The 20582-nt window shown below is 49.8% G+C and overlaps 1 protein-coding gene across 1 annotated transcript; it reads left to right on the forward strand.

Annotated features, from left to right (window-relative positions):
* The first annotated feature begins 1082 nt into the window (after positions 1-1082).
* On the forward strand, positions 1083-5964 carry LOC106149574. Its single transcript, XM_013518837.1, has 7 exons — positions 1083-1252; positions 2055-2144; positions 3912-3946; positions 4214-4277; positions 4493-4621; positions 4733-4895; positions 5856-5964. The coding sequence occupies exons 1-7, from the start codon at positions 1083-1085 to the stop codon at positions 5937-5939; spliced, it is 735 nt and encodes a 244-aa protein (XP_013374291.1). The 3' UTR covers positions 5940-5964.
* The last annotated feature ends 14618 nt before the right edge of the window (positions 5965-20582 follow it).

The following is a 20582-nucleotide window of genomic DNA, read 5'->3' on the forward strand; positions in this document are numbered from 1 at the left end:
TCTGCTGTAACATTTAGATCTTCCCTCCATTTTGTTTTTGTTTTGTCTTTTTGAGACAGGGTCTTGCTGTGCAGTTCAGGCTGGCCTTGAGCTTACTACGTAGCCCAGGCTGGTCTTGAACTTACAATCCTCCTCTCTCAGCAGCGAGTGCTGGGATTACAGGTGTGTGTCACCACATTTGGCCCTTCGATCCCTTTTGACTTTAGTACATGATGAGGGATGTGGGTCTAGATTCAATTTCTGCATGAGGATAGCCAGTTTTCCCAGCACTGTTAATTAAAGAGGCTCTCTTTCCTCCTGTGTACGTTTTTGGCCCCTTTGTCAGAGATTAAACAGTTGAATGTGCTCGGGATTGCCTCTGCATCCTCTGTTCTGTTCCACTGATCCACGTTCCTGTTTTTGTGCCAGTACCTTGCTGTTTTTATTACCATTGCTTTGTAATATAACATCAAATCCAGCATCGTGGTGCTTCCCACTTTTACCTGTTACCCAGGATTGCTTTCGATATTCTGGGTCTTTTCTGGTTCAGTGTGAATTTAAAGAGTGTTTTCAGCAGTTCAGTGAAGATGCTATTGGAATTTTTATTGGGATTGCATTAAATCTGTATATTAGCTTTGGAAGTATGGCCAGTTTGACTGTATTCCTTCTGCCTGTCAGGAGCAGGGGACACCTTTCCATTTCCTGATGTCCTCTTCGATCTCCTTTTTCAGAGCACTGTAGTTTTTGTTGTAGAGGTCTTCCACTTCCTTGGTTAGGTGAATTCCTAAATATTTAATTTTTGTTTGTTCAGCAGCTTTAATGTAGAAACCGTCAGCAGACTGGGTCCGAGGAGGTTCTGGGAGCCGACCTGAGGAATGTAACTGTCTTACACACAGACTGTTTGGAGGCTCACGGGCTCCCGCCCCAGAGAGAGAATTTTTAAGACGCATCCATAAGGAGCACAGGAAAGGTGTATTAGGCAGATTTCAGCGCACGCTCGAGAGCAGAGTGTGGGCCTGAGGGGTAGTGGAGAGGAGGGTACGGGAGCTGGGGATGGGTATGTTTAGGGCGTCGTGGGGAGTCTTCAGGAAGGGTGGTCTAGGATGTGTGTTCCTCCGGCCCGTCAGGACGCCCATGTGAAGTTAGCTGTGCTGCCCACCGGTACTGCCGCTGCTCTGCAGGTGGAGGAAGCGCAGGTGACAGGTGGAAAGGACAGGGCCAGGGCCCATTTACAGGCCTGCTGCACCGCTAAGATCTTCAGGCATTTTCTCAAGTGAGTTTCCTGGTAGGGAAAAAGTCTTGAGGGGCTGGGAATATAACTCAGCGGCAGAGCCCCTGCCTGGCAAGCCCAGGGTCGTGAGTTTGAATCTCAGTACTAGAAAAAAAAAAAAGACTTGAGTAACTTCTGTGTCCTAAAGCTGCAATTTTTCTTAAAAATACAGTTTTAAAATCCTGATTTCTTCGTGTCCTTTCTACCTTTTATTTTTTTCAATCCTACCTCAAAACCAGGGCAAAATCTCTCCCCACGACCACTTAGGAATCAACAGAGGAGAGCTCTTGAGGGGCTGCCGTGCTCTGTGGGATCAGTGACCTGCGCTAAGGTGGACGTCTGAGATGTTAACAGAGCAGATGGCGGCGGGGGCGGGGGTCACCAAGAGACTAAAACAGCCTCCTGCCCCTGTTAGTGTACGTTCTGGCGCGTGAGGGCTGAATTCAAGGGTTTAAATTCGCAGGCAGTCAAAACCTGCTAGTGTCCAGCTGCCTGTGGAACACACACCTTTGCCAAATTGAACCCACCTGTCCGCACCAAACCAAGAGGACCCCACACCTCCCAGTTCTGCTCGGTGGCAGCCCCCCAGCCTCCAGTGAAGGAGTGATTGACTGATGACCTCGGTGGATTAAAGTGGACAACTAATTGTAAACTGGAAATGTTTTCCCAGATAAAAATAGCGCCCCCCATAAAGCTGCCCAAGGGCTTCCTTTGGAGTTTCCTTTTCACCGGATGTTGGCCAGCGTGGCTGCTGCGGGAAGCGGGGGGCTGGGACAGGCTTCTGCCTCTGCACCTTCCCGTCCAGCACCGAGGCCGCCGACCAGCCCCGGCTCGGCCCGCTGCTGCTCTCTGCAGAAACGGAAGGGAAGTTCGCCTGGGCCCTTTCTGCAGAGAGGTTCGTGTCTCCGAGTGCAGCCACCCCGCTCCGGTGCCAGCTGGGCACAGAGGCCTGGGCTGCCCCACCCTGCTGCTGAGGCCTCTCTGACCTTGGCCTTGAGCGGGGGGAGTGGTCAGGCTGTTCTTGTTGATGTGAAAGATCGTTGCCAGGTTAACTGGACAGCAAGGTTTTTCTTGTTCAGCTATTCTGGACCTGCAGAATGTAAAATTTCCTGATGACGTTTGTATCTGCTGTGGTTTCAAGGAGAAACTGCCCTTGTTTTTCCTGTGCGGCTCACCTGCCCCGCGTGCTGGCCGCCTCCTACTGCCCTGGAGTCTCTAAGGAGGCGAGCTAATGGCTTAATTGTTTTGTTTATTCTGCTCCTTGCAAATTCCAGTAGCTTAGTCTGCACAGAGAGAAAGTTTCTTGCGTCTTGGCATTTCCTTAACGTTTGCTCTTAATGTTTTTTGAAAGGTTGGCAGAGCCCTGGTGATGGGTGTGGCTCTCTCCCTAGGGATTCTCTGGGTGTGTGGGAGAAAGTGAGAGGGCGGGAGAGGATTTTTAAAAAACCCTATGTCCACTTTATCATACAAACTGTAGGTTGCTCTTGAGCCTGGTATTTATGATGACATTTGTGTGGACATACTTTAGGCTAAGCGTTGAAGCATTAAAGTGTAGAGCGGCGATATTTAACCAGACAAAACCTATGCGTTTGCTGAGCTGTGGTTTGCTTTTCAAAAAGTAGAAGCATAGTGAGGCTCTGTTTGTTCACCTGTGACAAGGAATTCCAAGTGTACGATTCCTCCGGTCCACGTGGTGAGAGCCTTTTTATCATTTCCGTAAGAGCAAGACATTGGGGTCGAAGGCACACACTGCTGGGACAGTCGTTTCCAGTGCAGTGTGGGATCTGGCCTTTTAAAGGAAAATGTGAAGGTCAAAGACACTTCAGTCCACTGACATTGGTTCTGTCTAGGGGTCCTGGTCCCTTTAGGACAGAAATGTGCCCATTTCTTGAAGACTGGAGCTCGGGAATTTCAGACCTGGGAAATCACGCGGTGGTTCTTAATGTTATAAATCAGTCAGGTACTGAATAATGCAGTGCTGAGTGCAGTTTTCAGTGGCTTCTCCCATTTCTGAAGGTGTTCGTAGCTGTGTGCATGTGTGTGTGCACGTTAGTGTGTGGCGCATGAGTGTGTGTGCATGAGTGTGTGCGTGTGTGAGTGTGTGTTTTCTGCTTCTCAGGGGATCTGCAGTCCTTTCCCGTGTTGTTTATACACAGCACCGACAGGAGCGGCTTTGTGGCCGTGCGCTCTTTACCGTCACTGCCAGAAGACGCCGTGGTGGGGCTGGAAGCGCAGCTCAGTGGCAGCGCGTTTGCATAGCCTGCACGAAGCCTCGGGCTCAGTCCCCAGCGCCGAGAATAAATCAGTTAAGGAAAACGTTAACCCTACGGGGAGGTAGGGCAGCAACCCCTACCCTCCCTTCGTGCTTGGGGAGACGGACATTAGCTAGTGCACCCTGCTGCCTGTCCCTGCCGGTGTTGAGTGAGCGAGCACTTTGGCAAGTCAGCCCGTTCTGCATGCCTGGACTTCCCTTCCTTTGCTTCCTATTTATCTGGATCCTGAGAAGCTCGGCGAAGGGCTCATTTCCTGGAAACTTTGACTTAGATCACAGAAGGAATAGTCCCTCCCAGTCAGTCATAGCCCTTGTTGGGGAGTTTCAGATTCGGCGCCACACCGTAAGCCCCTTGAGGTTGGAGTGATTTATATTCCTTGTTCTTTGCAGATTTGCCGTGTTTCTCTTTGGCCTCCCTCGGTCCTGTACAACCCCGCCCCTCCTCCCTGCGTGGGGCTCAGCACTTGAGCAAGGAAGCAGGGCAAGTGCACGAGGTCTCCCCAGGAACGCGTTGGTCTCGGGCCGGGAGGGCGGCATCTGCCGTCTCTGGCGAGTGTGTGTGCGTGTGTGGTGCTTGGGCTTGAACCCAGTGCTAGGCAGGCGCTCTCGCACGGGGCCCCACCCCTGCGCCACTTCGGGTGCTGTCAGCCTTGTCCTTTCAAGTCTTACCCAGGTCTGTTCCTTCTGCTCAGATCTTGGATTCCGGATCTTGGATTCCTCCAAGTGCGAACGTGGTGACTCGGAGTTAGTGAAACTGTGACTCAGCCTACCTGACAGCCGGGCTGTGAAGCTGATCAGGAGGTGGCAGAGGTGTCTCTGCTCCACCCTGAGGGGGCGGCAGGAGCCCTCCTGGTGGCCAGATAGGGAGGGCCCCCTCATTGTTTCCTAGAACCAGACGGATCAGCGTGTAACTCTGTGATTCAGCTTCAGCTTGTAAAAAGGAAGTGAGCAATTCGCATCTTCTTTTCTAGGGGTGATATATTGGGTATCAGTAAACATGTTCACAGCTTGGACTTTTACCCCGCGGCTGGTGAAGTGGCGGAGCCTGATGGTCACCGAAGCTCTGTATTGACTGTGTCACGCCCCTGCCTGTCCCCAAGGTGAGAGACGGCGATCCCCTAAGAGTGACCACATTACCATGTTTCTAACTGACTTATTCAAGGCCTGGCCCACTCACTAAACTTTAGGGAAACGCTACCATTTCTCTCCAGTCTCCAGTCTGTGAAAGAGTTTCGCGTTGCCTGTCACGGAAATACCTCAGACTTGGACTCGATCGAGCAGTGTACGAAATGCCTCTGGAAACCAGACGCGTCTCTGCCGCGTGCGCCCAGCCTCCAGCTCGCCCGCCGCTGTTGGGGAAGAGCCGGCCGGGAGGTGGGAGTGGGGCGCTTCCGCTTTGGTTCTGCAGAGCGTAGCGCCCCTCTCCGCCACAAGGCGTGGAGATCAGTGGGAAGGGCTGAGTAATGCCCGCACTGCATCAGGGCAGCAGCGGCGCTTGTCCATTTGGGGAATTCTGGGCACGGTTTCTCGTCGCCCTCTTCCCTAATTGGCTATGGTTTAAAGATGGCTTTTGAGTTGAAGTATTGTGAACAGAGAGAGTTCAGCCTTCCCAGCTGTGCGTGGTGGATTGCTGGCAGTGCATTCCCGGCTGCGCCGGGAAAACGCTCTTGAGCCTCGGTCCGAAGCATGCTAACGTGTGACTGCTTCTTGTGTAGTGTGATCAAATCTCCTGTTAGTCAGGAAGCTAGAATTGCAAGCAGAGGTAATATTGGAAGGGCGTGTGTTATACACATAGGAGGTCGTATGAGGAGTTAGGGGAGAAAAATGAAATAAGTGCTGCTACTGTGTTTCCCCGAAAATAAGACCTACCTGGAAAATAAGTCCTAGCTGGTCATTTCTGTGGTGGGGACCGGAGTACTGCGGGTTGTGCCTCGCTCTTCTCTTGCTGGGTGGCTGCCCTGGAAGGCAGGTGAGGCAAGGATAGGCTCACTGGGGCTGGCACTGTTTGTCTTTTCAAGGCTGATGATTTTCTGCCTAGGTCTTATTTTTGGGGACACACAGTAGTAAGGTTTCCAGGGAAGATTCTAGACTTAGGCTCCACAAAATCCCATCCCGGACAGACGGCTCCCTTCTCCCTGTGCCCCAGCCCCTCACCGAAAGGGGTAATCCCCCATGGTGCGCCACAGCACCCCCTCGTGAGAGCCTCACACGTCCCTCAAGGCCTGGCTGAGTCGGTCGAGGCTGTTTCCGACCCAGAAGTGCTTTCCCGCTGGTTTATCTGGACGTGAGGGGTGGAACGTTCTGGCTCACTCCATTTCTTATTCTTGATTCAAGGAAAAAGAAACAGAGCAAACTCTCCGCCAGTGCTCAGGGCACGCACGAGTCAGGAACAGAGTGACCCGGGCCAGCACCCTGTAGGCTCCTGGGGCAGGAGCGCCCGCAGGGCAGGAGGACAGGACCGCGACTTCGAGCAGGGCAGCACCGCCCGCAGCACGGCCTCTGGCGGGCAGAAGGGGCACAAGGAAGGCCAGGACGGCCCAGATAGGAGTGGGTGTGGCAGGAGGTGCGAATCTGCTCAGCAGAGGTGAAGGTGGGCCGGGACCTGCTGTCAGGAAAAGAGAGGGACGCCAGTGCCCGCACTCTAAGACCTGCGGCAAAGTGCTTTGCACACTATAGACAGCCAGAGGATTGGGCAGCCGAGGTCACTGTAAGGTAGATTTGTTTGTTTCCTGCAGTACTGAGCATAAAAACCAGGGTTATTCTACCACTGAGCTACACCCCCGGCTCTTTTTAAAATTTTATTTTGAGACAGTCTTAGTTGCCCAGGTTTGTCTTGAACTTGTGATCCTCCTGCCTCAGCCTCCTTAGTCCTGGGATTACAGGTGTCAGCCACCTGTCTGATGTAAAGTAATTTTTAATCTAGGAACATATTGTTGTGGTTGATATATTGTGTCAACTTGAGGAGTCTGGAAGCTTCACTAAGTAACTCAGCAGTTCTACATCCTGGTGTGTAGAGGACAAGCCCTTACCCTCCGGGATGTTGTTTATTGTGTCAACTTGAGATGTTTAAAAATTTAACTAACCCACTCAGCAAAGGGCCAGGGTCCTCGTGTCCTAAACATCCTGAGCCTGTGGAAGAGGAGGGCACAGAGACGGTGTGAGAGCTACACCCACCCGAGGGCAGATAATCTGCTCACAATATAAGGGAAGAAAAGAGGCTTGCTCCCTCGCCCTTTTTGCTCTTACTGCTTTTGCTGTCTTCCACTGCCATGAACTGTTGCCCTGTGCCACGCCACCCTGCCAGCTGAGTATGGACTGAGACCTCCACAAACGTGAGCTAAATAAGCCTTTCCTGCCTTAGTCTTGGGTGTTGGGTATTTTGTCTCAGCAGCGAGAGAGAAGTGCCCGAGACGCCCACCTAAACCCTGAGTGACACACAGCCCCCATGGCGTCAGGGAAGCGGTGGCCTGCTGTCAGGGTCTGGCGCTGGCAGACAGAGCACCCTGCCTTCCCCGGCGCGGGCTGGGAGAAGCTAAGGGAGTCGCATGCCCGGTTCCTCTCTCTGCATCTCCCGCTTCCCTCAGCCACCTGGTCTCACAGAATTATGAAAGCAGCCGCAGTCCTGACTTCGGACAGGGTGAAAGCCGGAGCCAGAGGCATACGTACCCCGCTGGGCTCCAACAAGCTGCCGAGCGGAGAGAATAAATTCCGTTCCTCACCGTCACATTTTCACATTCTGTTCTGCAACCAGTGGACCTCCACTTTTATAAACGTTGATTTGTTTTCTTCTTTAAAAAGTGGGAAACTGGGCTGGGGATGTAGCTCCACAACGCAAGCCTGGCAAGCGCATGGTCCTGAGTTCGATTCCTGGTGCCAGAAAAAGTGGGAAATTGTTAGGAAAAGTGACTGTATTAAGGAAAAAAATCTATACTGAAACTGAGGCCCCATTTGTCGTAACTGGGAGGCGTGTAGAGAGGAGAAATCACAACTAGAGCCTTCCTAACCCAGGGGCCTCCAGAGGGATCTTACGTAGGTTCCTGGGCTCTGTACTCGGGGAGGAGCTCACCCGTGAGACTGGCGGCTCTTTCAGTCTTCAGTTTCAGAGCAAAGGAAAGGAAAAAAATGCTGATTTTTTTTTTTTTCCCTACAAGGTTAATAAACCTCAATGAAAAAACACCAAACAGGGTGAGAGGAAAACCGGAGATGGATTTGTCTCATGAGCATAGACGCCTTCTCACGGTGGAACTTTTTTGAGGTGGTTGGGCGCCATCCGGCCGGCCTGCCCCTCCGTGGGTCAGCAGGTCACCGCGTGGCCGGATGCCTCATCCACGGTCACAGCCACGTTCTGCGCCCAAGTCTCGGGCGTTCGTTTCTTGTCTCTGTGGAATCCGAGCAGCGCGCTCTCGGGGAAGAGGCCGGTGCGCCGGGGTGGCCTGTGGGCGGGCTCTCCCCCGGAACCTCCAGGTTACCAGGGAAGGACACTTGGCTGTCTCCGTTCCGCAGAGGAGGACCAGCAGGCCCAGCAAGCCTCGTGCGCGCTGTTGGCCAGGCTGTCTCAATATTACTTCTCTTAGGTGGTGGGGGTCGTACCCAGAGCCTTGGGCACGCTAGGCAAGTGCTCTACCACTGAGCCGCATCCTTCTGAAAAAAAAATTACTTCTGTTTTTGAGACAGCATCCTGCTAAGTTGCCCGTGCGAGCCTCAAATTTGTGACCCTTCTGCTTCAGCCTCCCAAGTAGCTTGAACTACAAACGGGTGTGTGCCACAGTGCCCTTCGAGGCTAACGTTTCTTTCTGTTTTGTTTTTTACCTTCTTTCTTTTTGTTTGTTTGTTTTCAGTCAGGGTTTCACTATGTAGTTCAGGCTGGCCTCAAACTCACTGCGATCCTCCTGCCTCAGCCTTCCAAGTTCTGGGATTACAGGTGTGTGTCCCAAGGTCTGGCTGCTAATTTTTTTTTTTTTAACGCGACTTTTCTTTTACAACGTTCTGCACTTTGCTTAGGTTTTCTTCAAAGTTTGCCTTCTTGTGGACCTTTCTTGCCTTTCTGATGAACCTTTCTGTGTACCATTCCTTGATTATTTTAAGGAAAGAGCCGCCACTGCCCCAAATGTGTTTGACACATTGTGGCTTGTAAAGGCTGAGCCCTGAAGGAGCAGCGGCTTCTCTGTCTACTTGAGTGATCAGAGCTGGTTTTTTCTTGGTGTCTTTTTTCTTTTCCATAAAAATGTAGGCATTTTAGAAATTTTCTTTTTCTTTCTAAATGAGTTACTTAAAATTATTTTGCAGTTTTTGATCTTAGCACATCAATATGAAAATAAACAAGTTGAGTTTCAAAAAATGACACGCTAGTTTGAGTTCTTGCACCTTTAGTGTCTGCTGAATGTTCTTGCTCATAAACTGGGTACTTTTTATGGCTGCTTATATTTACTGAATCAGAATATTATCTTCACTTAAGACGTTTCTTAAATATTTCCTTCTGATTTTATCTAACAATAAAAGCAAAAATTAAGTTAGTTTTAATTTTAACTTAAAATATCTAAATAAAAGAGGAGAAAAAACCAGGAAAGAGGCAGGACCACCTTAGCCAGGCAGTTACTTGCAAAAGGCGATTGTAGACGTGCTGTCCATGTCTCTGTTATGGACACTATGCGAGGAAAAAGCTCAGTGAGCGCACAGAGAGCCACCCCAAGCCTTTTCCTATTTTGATCATTTTCTTTCTTGCTCTAAAACCCCTTGGAAATTATCCTGTCTAGAGAAAATGTAACGAGATTGCACAATAGATCAGAATCTCGGGTAAAAAAATTGACGTGAAAAGTTTGTTTCACTTCATTGAAATGTCAGTCTGGATTTTAAAAATGCTTGCTAGAGAAGTCCTTTGGCAGAGCTGGCGTGGTGGCCTAGGTCTGTAATCCAGCACTCTGGGAGGCTGAAGCAGGAGGATTATAAATTTGAGCTCAGCCTGGGCAGTTTAGTGACTTAGAAAAACTGTGTCTCAAAATAAAACGTTGAAAAGGGGCTGTCAGTGTAGCTCAGTGTGAAGGTGCTGGACTCAGTCCCTAGTACTGCAAAAAGGGGAGAGAGAGAGATTGATTGATTAACTGATTCTTTGATTAGGAAAAGGAAAACTTGATTTTTATTAAACTTTGATTAGGAAGAGGAAAAGGAAAACTCTTCTTCCTTTTTCAGCCTTTGGTTCTCAGCGCCCGCAGCCCCCTCGCGTTTTCACACTGCAGTCAGGGCCTCCGCACCTGGGAATACAACAGGGACCTCTTTTTCCTTTGCAAATTCAAGTACACTTTATCCCCACACATCGGTGATTTCCATGCTTTGAATTCTAGTGCGCGTATTTTAGTTTTGGGGAGATGTCCTATCACAGTCGCCATGCCCTCTAGGAGGGAATCTTTAGGGAAAGGCAAACTGGAAGCTGGCCATAGCAGTGAGAAGGAAAATGGTGGTTGGACAGTCCTGTTAGGGGAGAGAAAGACCGATGACTCAAAACTGAAGCTGCGGGAGGAAAGGCACCTGGGGCCGGACGTGCCCTCGGGGGACGGGGCTGCCGGGCTTGGGCAGCACAGCCGGGCCGCTCCCACGCTGGTGAAGGGTCTCGGAAGTCCAGCTCTGCGGTGTCAAGGATTTTCCACCCCGAGGAACCAAGATATCTTGTATTTCTGGCTGCACTTGGGAACCAGAAGCCAGCCAAACACTTGGTTAGAGAACCAGGCACAGAGAAACATCTCTCATTACACCGAAAGCCCACGTCCAAGCCCTGTGAACTCCACGGCATTCATTAGGCCCGCCTGGGAGGAAGACCCTGAGCGGGCTCCATTCACGGCAGGGTAAGCCAGTGGAACGAGAGCCTGCACTGCCCTACCAGGCACTCAGGATAACAAAATGCCGTGGCTCATTTCTTCGTGGGGTGCTGGCCTTACTGTTTAAATGTCTATTTTTAAGTGTTGACGAGAATTTTTGGTGTTCTACCCAGGCGTTTGGTTCTCCTGCGTGGTCTTTCCTTTTGCATCCTGAATGTTTACCCAAAGCGGTCAGGGGACTTGGGAAGTGGCTGCGGGATCCGGAGGTGGGGTGGCCCAAGAGAATCCTCTGGGTAGGACATCCTGGGGTGCAGAGCTGCTGTCTCAGTGCTTCGTGCAGCAAGTTAGGCAGACGGTGTTCTAAGACCACAGAGGAACCAGTTTTTTCTGTTCATCGTTCAGCCCCAGAGCTCTCACCGTCCGGGAGGTTGAAAATCCCTGACAGTTCGCCGGGCATGGATCTGGGAGTCAGGAATGTGCCGTGCGCTGCTTAAGCCATTTCAGCTCCCCTTTGAAGCAAGAGGAAAATTTCAGCCCTGACCTAGTTTACGTGGCCACTCTAAAACATTCCCCTCCCTGATCGTAGAAATTCGCTTGTAAATAGAAGGAGCTACTGAATTTCTAAGCCATCAATTCATCTTTTTTTTTTTTTTCAAACCTAAATAATTGTCCTTGCTGTGCCTCACGATACAGTTGTCTCATAGTTATTGCTTTGGGGCTGCGTTAGTTACTCATAGTAGCTGAATCTGCACATACCACAGGGCTTACTTCCTTCAGGACTTACTTTGATTAATTTACCCCCTTTGGTGACATTTCTCAGTTGAGTAGGAGGAGAAAAAGGAGCTTAGTTTACCCAGATTAGCCACATCAGGGATAGGGTAGTGTGCAGGGAGTGTGTTTAAGTGATTTGCCTTATTACTTAAGTGAAGATGTTTCTAAGCTTGGGCTTTACTTTTCCTGTAAGAACTTTATGAGCAAGATCTTTTAGACTGTGACAGTTTGAATGTTCTTTTAAGTCTGCTCCTACAGGCTAAAGCTCTGTTTTCTGCAAAGTGCAAAACAGAACACCATAAAACCATGTGCTTTACCTTATGAAAGTTTTATCTGATGGATGGGATGTTCATATTTTTAAAATCATAATTTCACTGCTTAGAGATCTGGGTAATGTGTCTTCATTGCTGAACAAAGTTGGTCTCATAATTACCTGACTTTATGCTTTGTGTCCATAGTTCTTGCAAACTCAGTTTGGTTATATTTAAAAACTATCCCATAAAAATTAGTATAGTGTGGTGGTGCATGCCTGTAATCCTAGTGCTTGGGAGGCTGAGGCAGGAGGATTGCCATGAGTTCAAGGCCAGCTTGGGCTACATAGTGAGTTCAAGGCCACCCTGGACTACATAGCAAGACCTTGCCTCAAAAAAAACCAAGAAAATTTGTAGAATGTAGTCCCAGTTTGAATCTAGGCTTTTGTAGTCTTAAATCAATTCCCTTAGTTTTCACATCTGCAAAATGGAAATATTCACAATAATAAATCACCTTCTGGGGTTGTTTTAGGGATCAGATAAAGTATCTGGAAATGTTTTGTAAACTATAAACAACTTAATTACTGTAAACTGTACAAACATAGATTTATTTTAAAACTACAGGGTCTTAGTGTGTGCTGTGTCAATCACTGGAAATACCAAAGTACTTTCAAGATAGTCCAACACATGTCTGAAATTCAAATCCACATACCTTTAAAACATATAGGCTTAGCCGGGTGTGATGGTGCGTGCCTGTAATCCCATCACTCAGGAGGCTGAGGCAGGAGGATCATTGTGACTTTGACTCCAGCCAGTACTACATTAGTGAGTTCAAGGCTCATTTGAACTACATAGTGAATCCCTGCTTCAAAAAACCAAACCAGACCAAACAAAACAAAAGCTACAAAAGCTACTTAGGCCCAAAGTTAAGACACCAGTGCATTCTGAAGTCTAAATTTAAGGCGACATGAGTGAACGTCAAGCAGATTTGGGAGTGTTTTGGCTTTGGTGCTGTGGTGCCGCAGTGCCCCGCCCCCACAGCGCCTGCCCAAGCCTGCAGGTGAGGGTGGGCTGCTCCGCCAGGGCCTTCTGCGGCCATGAGGCATAGCACAGTCGAAATCCAGGCCCCTCCGGCCTCCCAGCCAGGGCTGGCCTGTGTGCGGCCCTGACCTTCACGCAGTCTGTGCGCAGGACCAGGGTGGGAAGCAGCCCTTGGCGCGGGGCCGGGTGACCTTCCCTTACTCCTCGCATTCGGCACCGACTCCCTAACGCCTCCGGACGTAGCTCCTGGCTGTCGCTTGCCGCTTTCAGATTCCTGCAGCATGCACTCTCCGAGGAGCCCCGGAGAGGGGTTTCCAGGCGTCCAGCAAACTCCGAGGGGGCCGCCTGTGACTGCACCCCAGAAAAACACGGGTCCACCAAGTTGGGTCAGATCTGATTCTTCCTTAATTTTAACATCAACATCGTACTCTGTTTAGTATTGAAGAGATATGGCTGGAAGGCAGCACGTGCCTAGCATGCACAAGGCCCTAGGTTCAGTCCTTAGCACTGATAATAATAATAATGGTAAAGCCAGCCGAGCACTTCACAGGCACGGAGTAAAGACAGGGTCCTTGTTTTTCGCTTCACAGTGTGACCCGCTGCGGTGAGGACACTTGCTTTAGTGTAGTCTTTGTACTGCTTCTCTTTCTGTCTTTTTCTTTTGGTCTGTGGTGCTGGGCGTTGAACCCAGGGTCTTCACACTGAGAAATGTTCCTCAGACCTTTTAAAATTTCTGTTTCTGAGACAGAGTCTCCCAGAGTCTGTAAAACTGCCCACTTCCGTTAAATCCTCGGGCTCCTGCTCCCGTCAAGTGGGTTCCCGGAAGCAGGGGTGCTGGTTTGTAGGGTGTGTGCCCTGACACTGACGGGACCGCTGGCTTCCAGAAGGGTTTGCCTACTACAGGCTCACCAGTGGTATGGAGGAGTGGAGAGTTATAAAAATAAGGTAATACAGCCAGGTGTGGTGGTGCATGCCTGTGAGATAGATACCTGTAATCGTAGCACTTGGGGAGGCTGAGGCAGGAGAATCACAAGTTAGAGCCCAGCCCGGGCAACTGAACAACATAGTGAGACTGTGTCTCAAAATAAAAAACAAAACAGCAACAGAAAAGGCTGAGGATTTAGCTTCGATCAAGGCTCTGGGTCCAACGGCAACAGTGTGACGTTCTGGAATAGTTGGTGGATCACTTCCAAGTGCCTGGAAACGGATGTCCTGTGTGCTCACACGTGGTGGAGGGTAAGGTGCTCCTCTAGTGTCTTCTGTTTGTTTTTGTTTTTTGGTTTTTCTCCGGTACCGGGAACCGAACTCACGACCTTGCGCTTGCCAGGCAGGCGCTTTTTGCCGCTGAGCTAAATCCCCAGCCCCCTCTAGTGTCTTCTGTATCCACCACCGCCCTTTGCTTAGTCTGCTCAGTCCAGAAGTCACTTGTGTGTCACGCGTGTCCATGTGACATGCCGCACCCGGGATGTTATTCATAAAAGTACAGTCGTGCCCTTCTGCGAGGACACACTTGTTCCTCAGTGTGGACTTACAATATTTGGTGGGTGCTCAGAGGTATTTGTTGGGTTCACTCTTGGGGTTCAGCTTTCAAGTATAAACACTATAGGAGTAAATGGGGAGGAGAGCTGGGGGCTCATACCCAGGCAGGAAGGAGCAGATGTGGAAAGAAGGGGGACGTCTGTTTGCTGAGTGGGGCCATTGCCGGGAGCAGGTCCGGGACAGGGAGGTCGGGTGGAGGAGATTTCTGTGTAGAAGACTGAGGGGGGCTGGGGATTTAGCTCAGCGGCACGTACAAGGTCCAGCAAGTACAAGCAGGTACCAGCAAGTACCAGCAAGTACAAGGTCCTGAGTTCGATTCCTGGTACCAAAAAAAAAAAGACAATAGATAAAAGATTGAGAGGATGGGCTGATGTGGAAAGAACACAGTGGGTGTGCTGGAAGCAGAAACTGGAAAGCGGGGTGTGGACTTGGGATGCAGACTTCCAGAGGCAGGAGAAACGTGACGTTGTTGTTAGTGGATTGTCCTGGGATGATGCTTACTGCGGAGTACGGGGGGAAGCAGCACCGTGCTAGGTCTCCGTGAGGAGTTTGGAGCCCGAGTCTGTGCCCGCTCCACTCCTCACTTCTGTTGGAGGGGTGCGGGGCAAGCTGGGGCAGCAAGGTAGGAAGAAACCTCCGACCGGAAGCAGCAGGGGCCCATCCTGACGGCGAATCGGCCACCTCCACCAAGAGCCGGCGAGTCGCCTGCAGAGTCTCTGGGTTCAGCGGCAGCGTAGAGATCGCCCCGAGTGACGGGGGGACTGCTTGTGTGTGGACTCGGCTTCCGGGGGGGACGGCATTGTGCTGTGGGTTCCGGGTACAGGGAACACGCCGCTAGTCACTGCCTAGTCCCCACCAGACGGCTGCCGGTGGCCGCATTACTCTGCCTTCTAAAGGGGAGGCGCGTAACCGTGTTTCCCCCAAAACGATCAGCCTTGAAAACAGACCAAAGAGCCAGCGCCAGTCACTTCGCCTTAGCCGCCTTACAGAGGAGCCACCGAGCAGAGCGTAGCGAGGTATAAGCTTCCGTGTGACCCTGGCCATCACCGTGGTAATGACCAGCCGGCGTTACTGTTCAGTTAGATCTCATTATCCGGGAAATGGTGTGTCCCCAGTGACTACCAGGTAGTGTATGTCTTAGATCTGTTTGCTTACTCTTTCCTATCTAATTCCAGGTCATAGTTTCAAAATATTTCCTTTTCATTTGGGGAAGGTAAATGTGTTTGTAAGAGCCGTAGAAAAGCCCAGAATTCACTTCTACTCACTTGGCTGCGGTCCTGCCCGTCGTGATCCTGCCACACACAGCGGCGCTCAACAGAGGCAGCACCGAGGGAGGGCTTGGAGTTCTCCTCTCCGTGGCTGTGAGCAGATGATTTAACCTGTCTGCGAACGCAGACTTACTGCCAATTGGATAACGTCTGCCGCATCTATTTCCACTCACGGGGGTGGAGGCGAGTGCTGTAAAATTGCAGGGTACTTTTTGCTTTGAAATTTAATTTATACTCAGATGTCAGTTCTTAGCCAGAGCCTAGATTCTCGGATAAGAAAGAAGCTTTGGGGCTGCATTCTACTTGAATTAGTCCTACCTTATCCTTACTTTCAAATGAAACTTTCTGCTTCCTTTCATGTCTTTGAATATCACTCATACCCTGCAATAATAAAAGAGAATGACAAGTAGTCAGACTAGGCTGTGAAATTATAGAATCGTAGAAGCAGAGCTAGCTACATGTAAAGAGAAAAGCAGTCTGGCTAATTTTCATCAAGGTAAAAATGATCTACTGCTCTATCAAGATTATTTACATTTTTTTAAAGTGATGTGCTACTAAACTGTCAACCTAAGTAAAATTCAGGTTGTGAAGCCATCTGTGGCATTGGTAATTTGGTTTTTTGAGGCAAAAAAGACTATGAGTCTTGCTACATAGCCCAGGCTGGCCTTGAACTCCTGGCAATCCTCCTGCCTCAGCCTCCTGAGTGCTGGGATTACAGGTGTACACCACCATGCCCAGCATTGGTAATTTGGACTAAATTCTCTCTAGGTCAGTGACTTGGGGGTGTAGGAATGATGTATCTACAACAATAATTCCACATTTTAAAACTCTGGAGGTGGGTGTGGTGGCATATGCCTATTACTCCAGCCCTTGGGAGGCTGAGGCAGGAGCATCGCTCTGAGTTCAAGGCCAGCCTGGCCTACATAATGAGTTCCAGGCCAGCTTGAACTACATAGTGAGACCCTGTCTCCAGAAAAAGGAAAGTCTGCAGCTGGTGCGGACAGTCAAATTGATTGCAATCTATAGACGAAAATCCATCTTGTCTTTTTCTTGCTATTTGCATGTAACATTCTCCTCTTCCATCTTGTACTAAAATCGGTGCGGTTGCTGGGTCTGAGGTATTGCTGACTTCTGATACACACACTAGTGCCCTTCCCTTGATCCACAGGTGTGTTTCCTCTCATTGTGGGTGGGGTTGAAAAGGTGGTCGCAACTTGAGATGCCAACTTCTTGGTACTGATTCCCCAATATAGCGAGCCAACTGGGAGCTGATCAAGACCGCCCTTACCGCCTGCAGGATTCTCCTCAGTCCATCTCCGTTAGATCAGCAAACTTCTTCTGAAAGGGCGGGGAGTATTTTAGGCTCTGTGGGCTACAACAGCGATCCTCTGCCATTGTTGAACAAAGCCAGGTGCAGGCAATGCATAAATGAACAAGCCTGACTGTGTTTCGGTGTAACTTTACAAAACTTTACAAAGACAAGAAGCAGGGCCAGATTGGACCCAAGGGCTGTGGTCTCCTGGTCTTTCATAAAGATAGAAGCAGTGCGCTTACAGTTTGAAATGCAACGGGCAGTGCTATGACAAAACCCTTCAAGTTGGGCCAGGGATACAAGGATTTTTAAAATAGTTTGCCAGATTCACTTACAAAAGACTGTAGTGTGACATTTTCTAAGACTTCCTTATATTCTGTATGTACAGATTGAATTAGGCAAAAGTCTAGGAACAGACCTCAGGAATATTTGGGGGTATTTACTTTTTGAAGTGATTGTTCTGTGTGCTTAGTCTGCCAGTTATGTTCACATTTCAGGGTCTGTTTGAATTAACACCATTGACCTAATGCCATCTACGTCTTGCCCACAAGAGAAGATCTAGTTGGAAAATAATCAGACTTGAAAACTAGATCAAAAATGCCAGCCCCAGTCAGCCTGTCCTTGACACACCTGCCTTACAGAGTAGCCACCGAGCAAGAAAAGAGGCACGGCAGGTGAGGCAGGGACACTCTGACTGGGGCTGGTGTTTTTGATTGCTAGTTTTCAAGGCTTACTATTTTCCAGCCAGGTCTTATTTTCTGGAAAATGTTAGAGCTGAAAACTGGGTTGAAGGAAGGAGTAGGAAAGGCAGGTTTACCTTAAATGATCCTAGAAGTCAACATGAGGTACCTTGAGAAGCCCTGGCAGCTTGGTTTTTAAGATCTTCAATTCCAGTACTTTGATTCTTAACCTTAAAAAATTTCTTCTTAAGCCATTTCCAGCCATGTGGAATATCTGTTACTGCTTAGGAATTTGCTTTAGTTTCATTGACCATGGCCCCAGACTTTGGACTGTGTATTAATTTATCTGGGCAGAAAGTGCAGAAATCCACATGCAGAATAAAGTGAACTTTACGCTAAAGCAGGATATTGAAGCTGGGAATGATTAATTCTTAAAAACCAACCATCAGCATTAATAAATACTGAATTCTGAGAAAGCCATTTTGCCGTTTGCCTCCTCAAGTACTGAGGGAATTTGACTGACTTCCCATTTAAAAGTGAGGGTTGTTATTTTTCCCCGCATGAACAGTATTTGTTGAGAGTCACTGGCAAATTATTAATCTGCATCCCAGTGTTTCATGTTTGAAATACCAGTCCGCCCTGTCTGTGGGGATTTGATCTCACGCTGTGATCAGCAGAGGGTTCTGGGAAGTGAGAATAGCTGTGGTTTGCTCTTTTAAAGACCTTAAGGGAGAATCAGAAAAGCAGTGGTTATATACAGGAAGTTGGACTGCTCAGCGTCTGACAGCTGGCAGTTCCTATACCAAGTCATATGATGCCACTAACCTGGAAGGAACACTGCGCGGTGGGAAAGTCTGGGTGGGCTTTCCGCCTCCTCTGTGGTTCCCAGAGGTCCTCGAGTACCCGTTAACGCGTTCCTGCAGCCCTTCTGAGCAGATGGCCAAATCGCTTTTGCTTGGGAGCCAGTCCAGACGTTCTGAGTCTCAGGTGCATTTTCTCCACCAGTGCGCGCGTCCTGAGTTGATACTTGGCGTCTAATGAGCCAGCCTGGTCCTGAAGTCCTCGGGCTGTCTGGCCCTGACCGCACACCCCTTCCTAGCTGAGTCTGGCACTGGGTAGAGGTTAGAACAGGACCACAGTGGTGCTGCGTAAAGACGCAGAGGTGCAGCGTGCAGCCCTGGCGTGGAGCGTCGTCCCCTAGCACGCGAGTTCCCGGGGTGGGAAACCCTTCCTTGCCTACAGTTGTGCCTCAGGCACGGCAAGGAGCTTGCTGGACGTCAGTTACTGCTCTTCTAATTAAGCATATTTGCATACTTATTTGTCCTGTTGTCCTTAGTCTCAGGTTCTACTGCAAGCCCTTCTCTGTACCTTCTGCGGATGACCACAATCTTTTTTTTTTTTTTTTTTTTTTTTTTTGGCTTTTTCTCCGGCACCGGGAACCGAACTCACGACCTTGCGCTTGCCAGGCAGGCGCTTTGCCGCTGAGCTAAATCCCCAGCCCCAACCACAGTCTTTATGAAGCAGGTTTTGCTGTCGGTGACGGAGTGCTGAGCTCACATGCTGATCCTGTCCTGATCAGCCACGTGCAGAGTTGCTGCCTCTCTCAAGCGAATTTCCTCCTCTCTAAGCTGGGATGGTAGAGCCCAGCTCACAGAGTTGAAGTGGCTGATACATCTCTGCCTGGGTTGCTCTCGGATCTGAACTGAAGCCCTCCCACTGCCTCCTTCTCCCTCCAATTCCTTGAGTGTTTCCATAGCTTAAATGCTTAACCCAGAGCTTACTACAGATAGCTCAGTCTGTGAAGTCCTCTGCCGAGGGCACGGTATGTCTAGCGGGTTTCTCACAGAGGCTGGGTATCCTGTCCACCTTGATCAAAGCATCTGGCTCCTATCTTAATTGCTGGAGTTGTGTAAGCTCCATGACGTCTTCCTAGAACTTCATGTCACACGAAGTGGAGAGTGGCCGCCCTCCACCCCACCGCTGCCACCCCCACGTCTGGGGTTCCCTGAGGTACAGTGAACTTGCTGACATTTGGGTGGCGTTCTCGGCTGCTGTGGAACCTCTCTCGCTGTCCACACGCCGGGCGTGGCACAGGACCAGGCAGGAGGCCACTTCCCCCATGCACTGCTCTGCTCCCACCTCCTGCCTTTGGTCTGAGCGGAGCCCAAATTCTGCAGGCCCACTTGCTGCTCAGGAACTGTGCAGGGGGAGACTTTCTCTCCCTGTGCTGGCACCTGTCACTCGGCCCTGTGCCTGCTTACGGCGTGCGATTAGGAATTCCCTTGACTTCACTCCTGCCCTCGCTCCCAAGGCTGGGACGACAGCTTGCCCCGTCACTTCTGCTTGTAAAGATACCTCGAGTCTGACAGCTTTGCCTGGTTGGGCTGCCGCCGCCCTCATTTGGTGACCGTGGTGAGTGTGGTCCAGGATGGCCTGGGTGTCCCTCACCGGTCCCCACCTCCACCCATGCCCCCAGCTGCTCCACATAGTGGTGCTGTTGGTAAAGTAACCCTGTGCTAACATTTGCATAATGTTTACTGTGCATCAGCATAGAAGGGAATATTTAGGACTAATTTCCTGGACTATTACAAAAGGTCTTTTCATTTAAAGATTGTGGTGCTGGGGATGGAACCCAGGGCCTCTCATATACTAGGTAGGAGATCTAGCACTGAGTTACACCCCTGGCTTGACAGAATGCCTTTGAAAAATCAGGCACATGGTGGGAGTGTAGCTCAGTGGTAGAGCACAGAGATCTGGGGTTCAGCTCCCAGCAGGGTGTATACATGGGAGCGGGACGCGTGGGTGCAGGTAGAAGCTCACATTGGAGTGGGGTTTTGCACTCGGTGAAAGAACCAAGTAGGACAATACTTTCCCGGAAAAGGGAGATGGTATCACTTCGGTTCTCTTCCTACTGAGATCCCACACAGGAAGCCCCGCCCAAGCTTCAGTTCCTAGGGTATGGGAAGCTGCATGCCTGTAGTCTGGTATGCAGGATTGTCCTTAGTGGTTTCCTGATTGGCTGTTTTACAAAACCTCTTTGTATACTTTAGTGAGGTGGGCAGGATGGCCTTGGCCACTTAGCCAATGAAAGACTGGAATTTTTTTGGTCTTTTTGAGACAAGGTTTCACTATGCAGTTCAGGGTGGCCTCAAACTCACAACCATCCTCCTGCCTCAGCCTCCTGAGTGCTGGCATTATAGGCATGTGGCACCACGGATTTTTTTGTTTTTTAACAATACCCTGGATTGAACTTAGGGCCTCACACATTCTCTGCCACTGAGCTACTTCATCTCTGGATGCTTTTCAATTGTTAACCAGTGTCCTTTCTACTCGATTGACAAGGAAGGATTTGTGTAGCAATTACATCATTTTTAATTCGAGCACAGCTAT

The sequence above is a fragment of the Chinchilla lanigera genome, unplaced genomic scaffold (assembly GCF_000276665.1).
Source record: "Chinchilla lanigera isolate Chin_1 unplaced genomic scaffold, ChiLan1.0 scaffold00049, whole genome shotgun sequence".
NCBI lineage: Eukaryota > Metazoa > Chordata > Mammalia > Rodentia > Chinchillidae > Chinchilla > Chinchilla lanigera.

What these genes read in the sequence shown, in the direction of transcription:
- LOC106149574 (XM_013518837.1), top strand. Translation starts at nt 1,083, where the DNA reads ATGTGTGTTCCTCCGGCCCGTCAGGACGCCCATGTGAAGTTAGCTGTG. An exon ending in CTTTGGCCTCCCTCGGTCCT is followed by an intron (nt 3,947 to 4,213) that starts GTACAACCCCGC and finishes CCTTCTGCTCAG; the next exon opens with ATCTTGGATTCCGGATCTTG. An exon ending in GACTCGGAGTTAGTGAAACT is followed by an intron (nt 4,278 to 4,492) that starts GTGACTCAGCCT and finishes CTTCTTTTCTAG; the next exon opens with GGGTGATATATTGGGTATCA.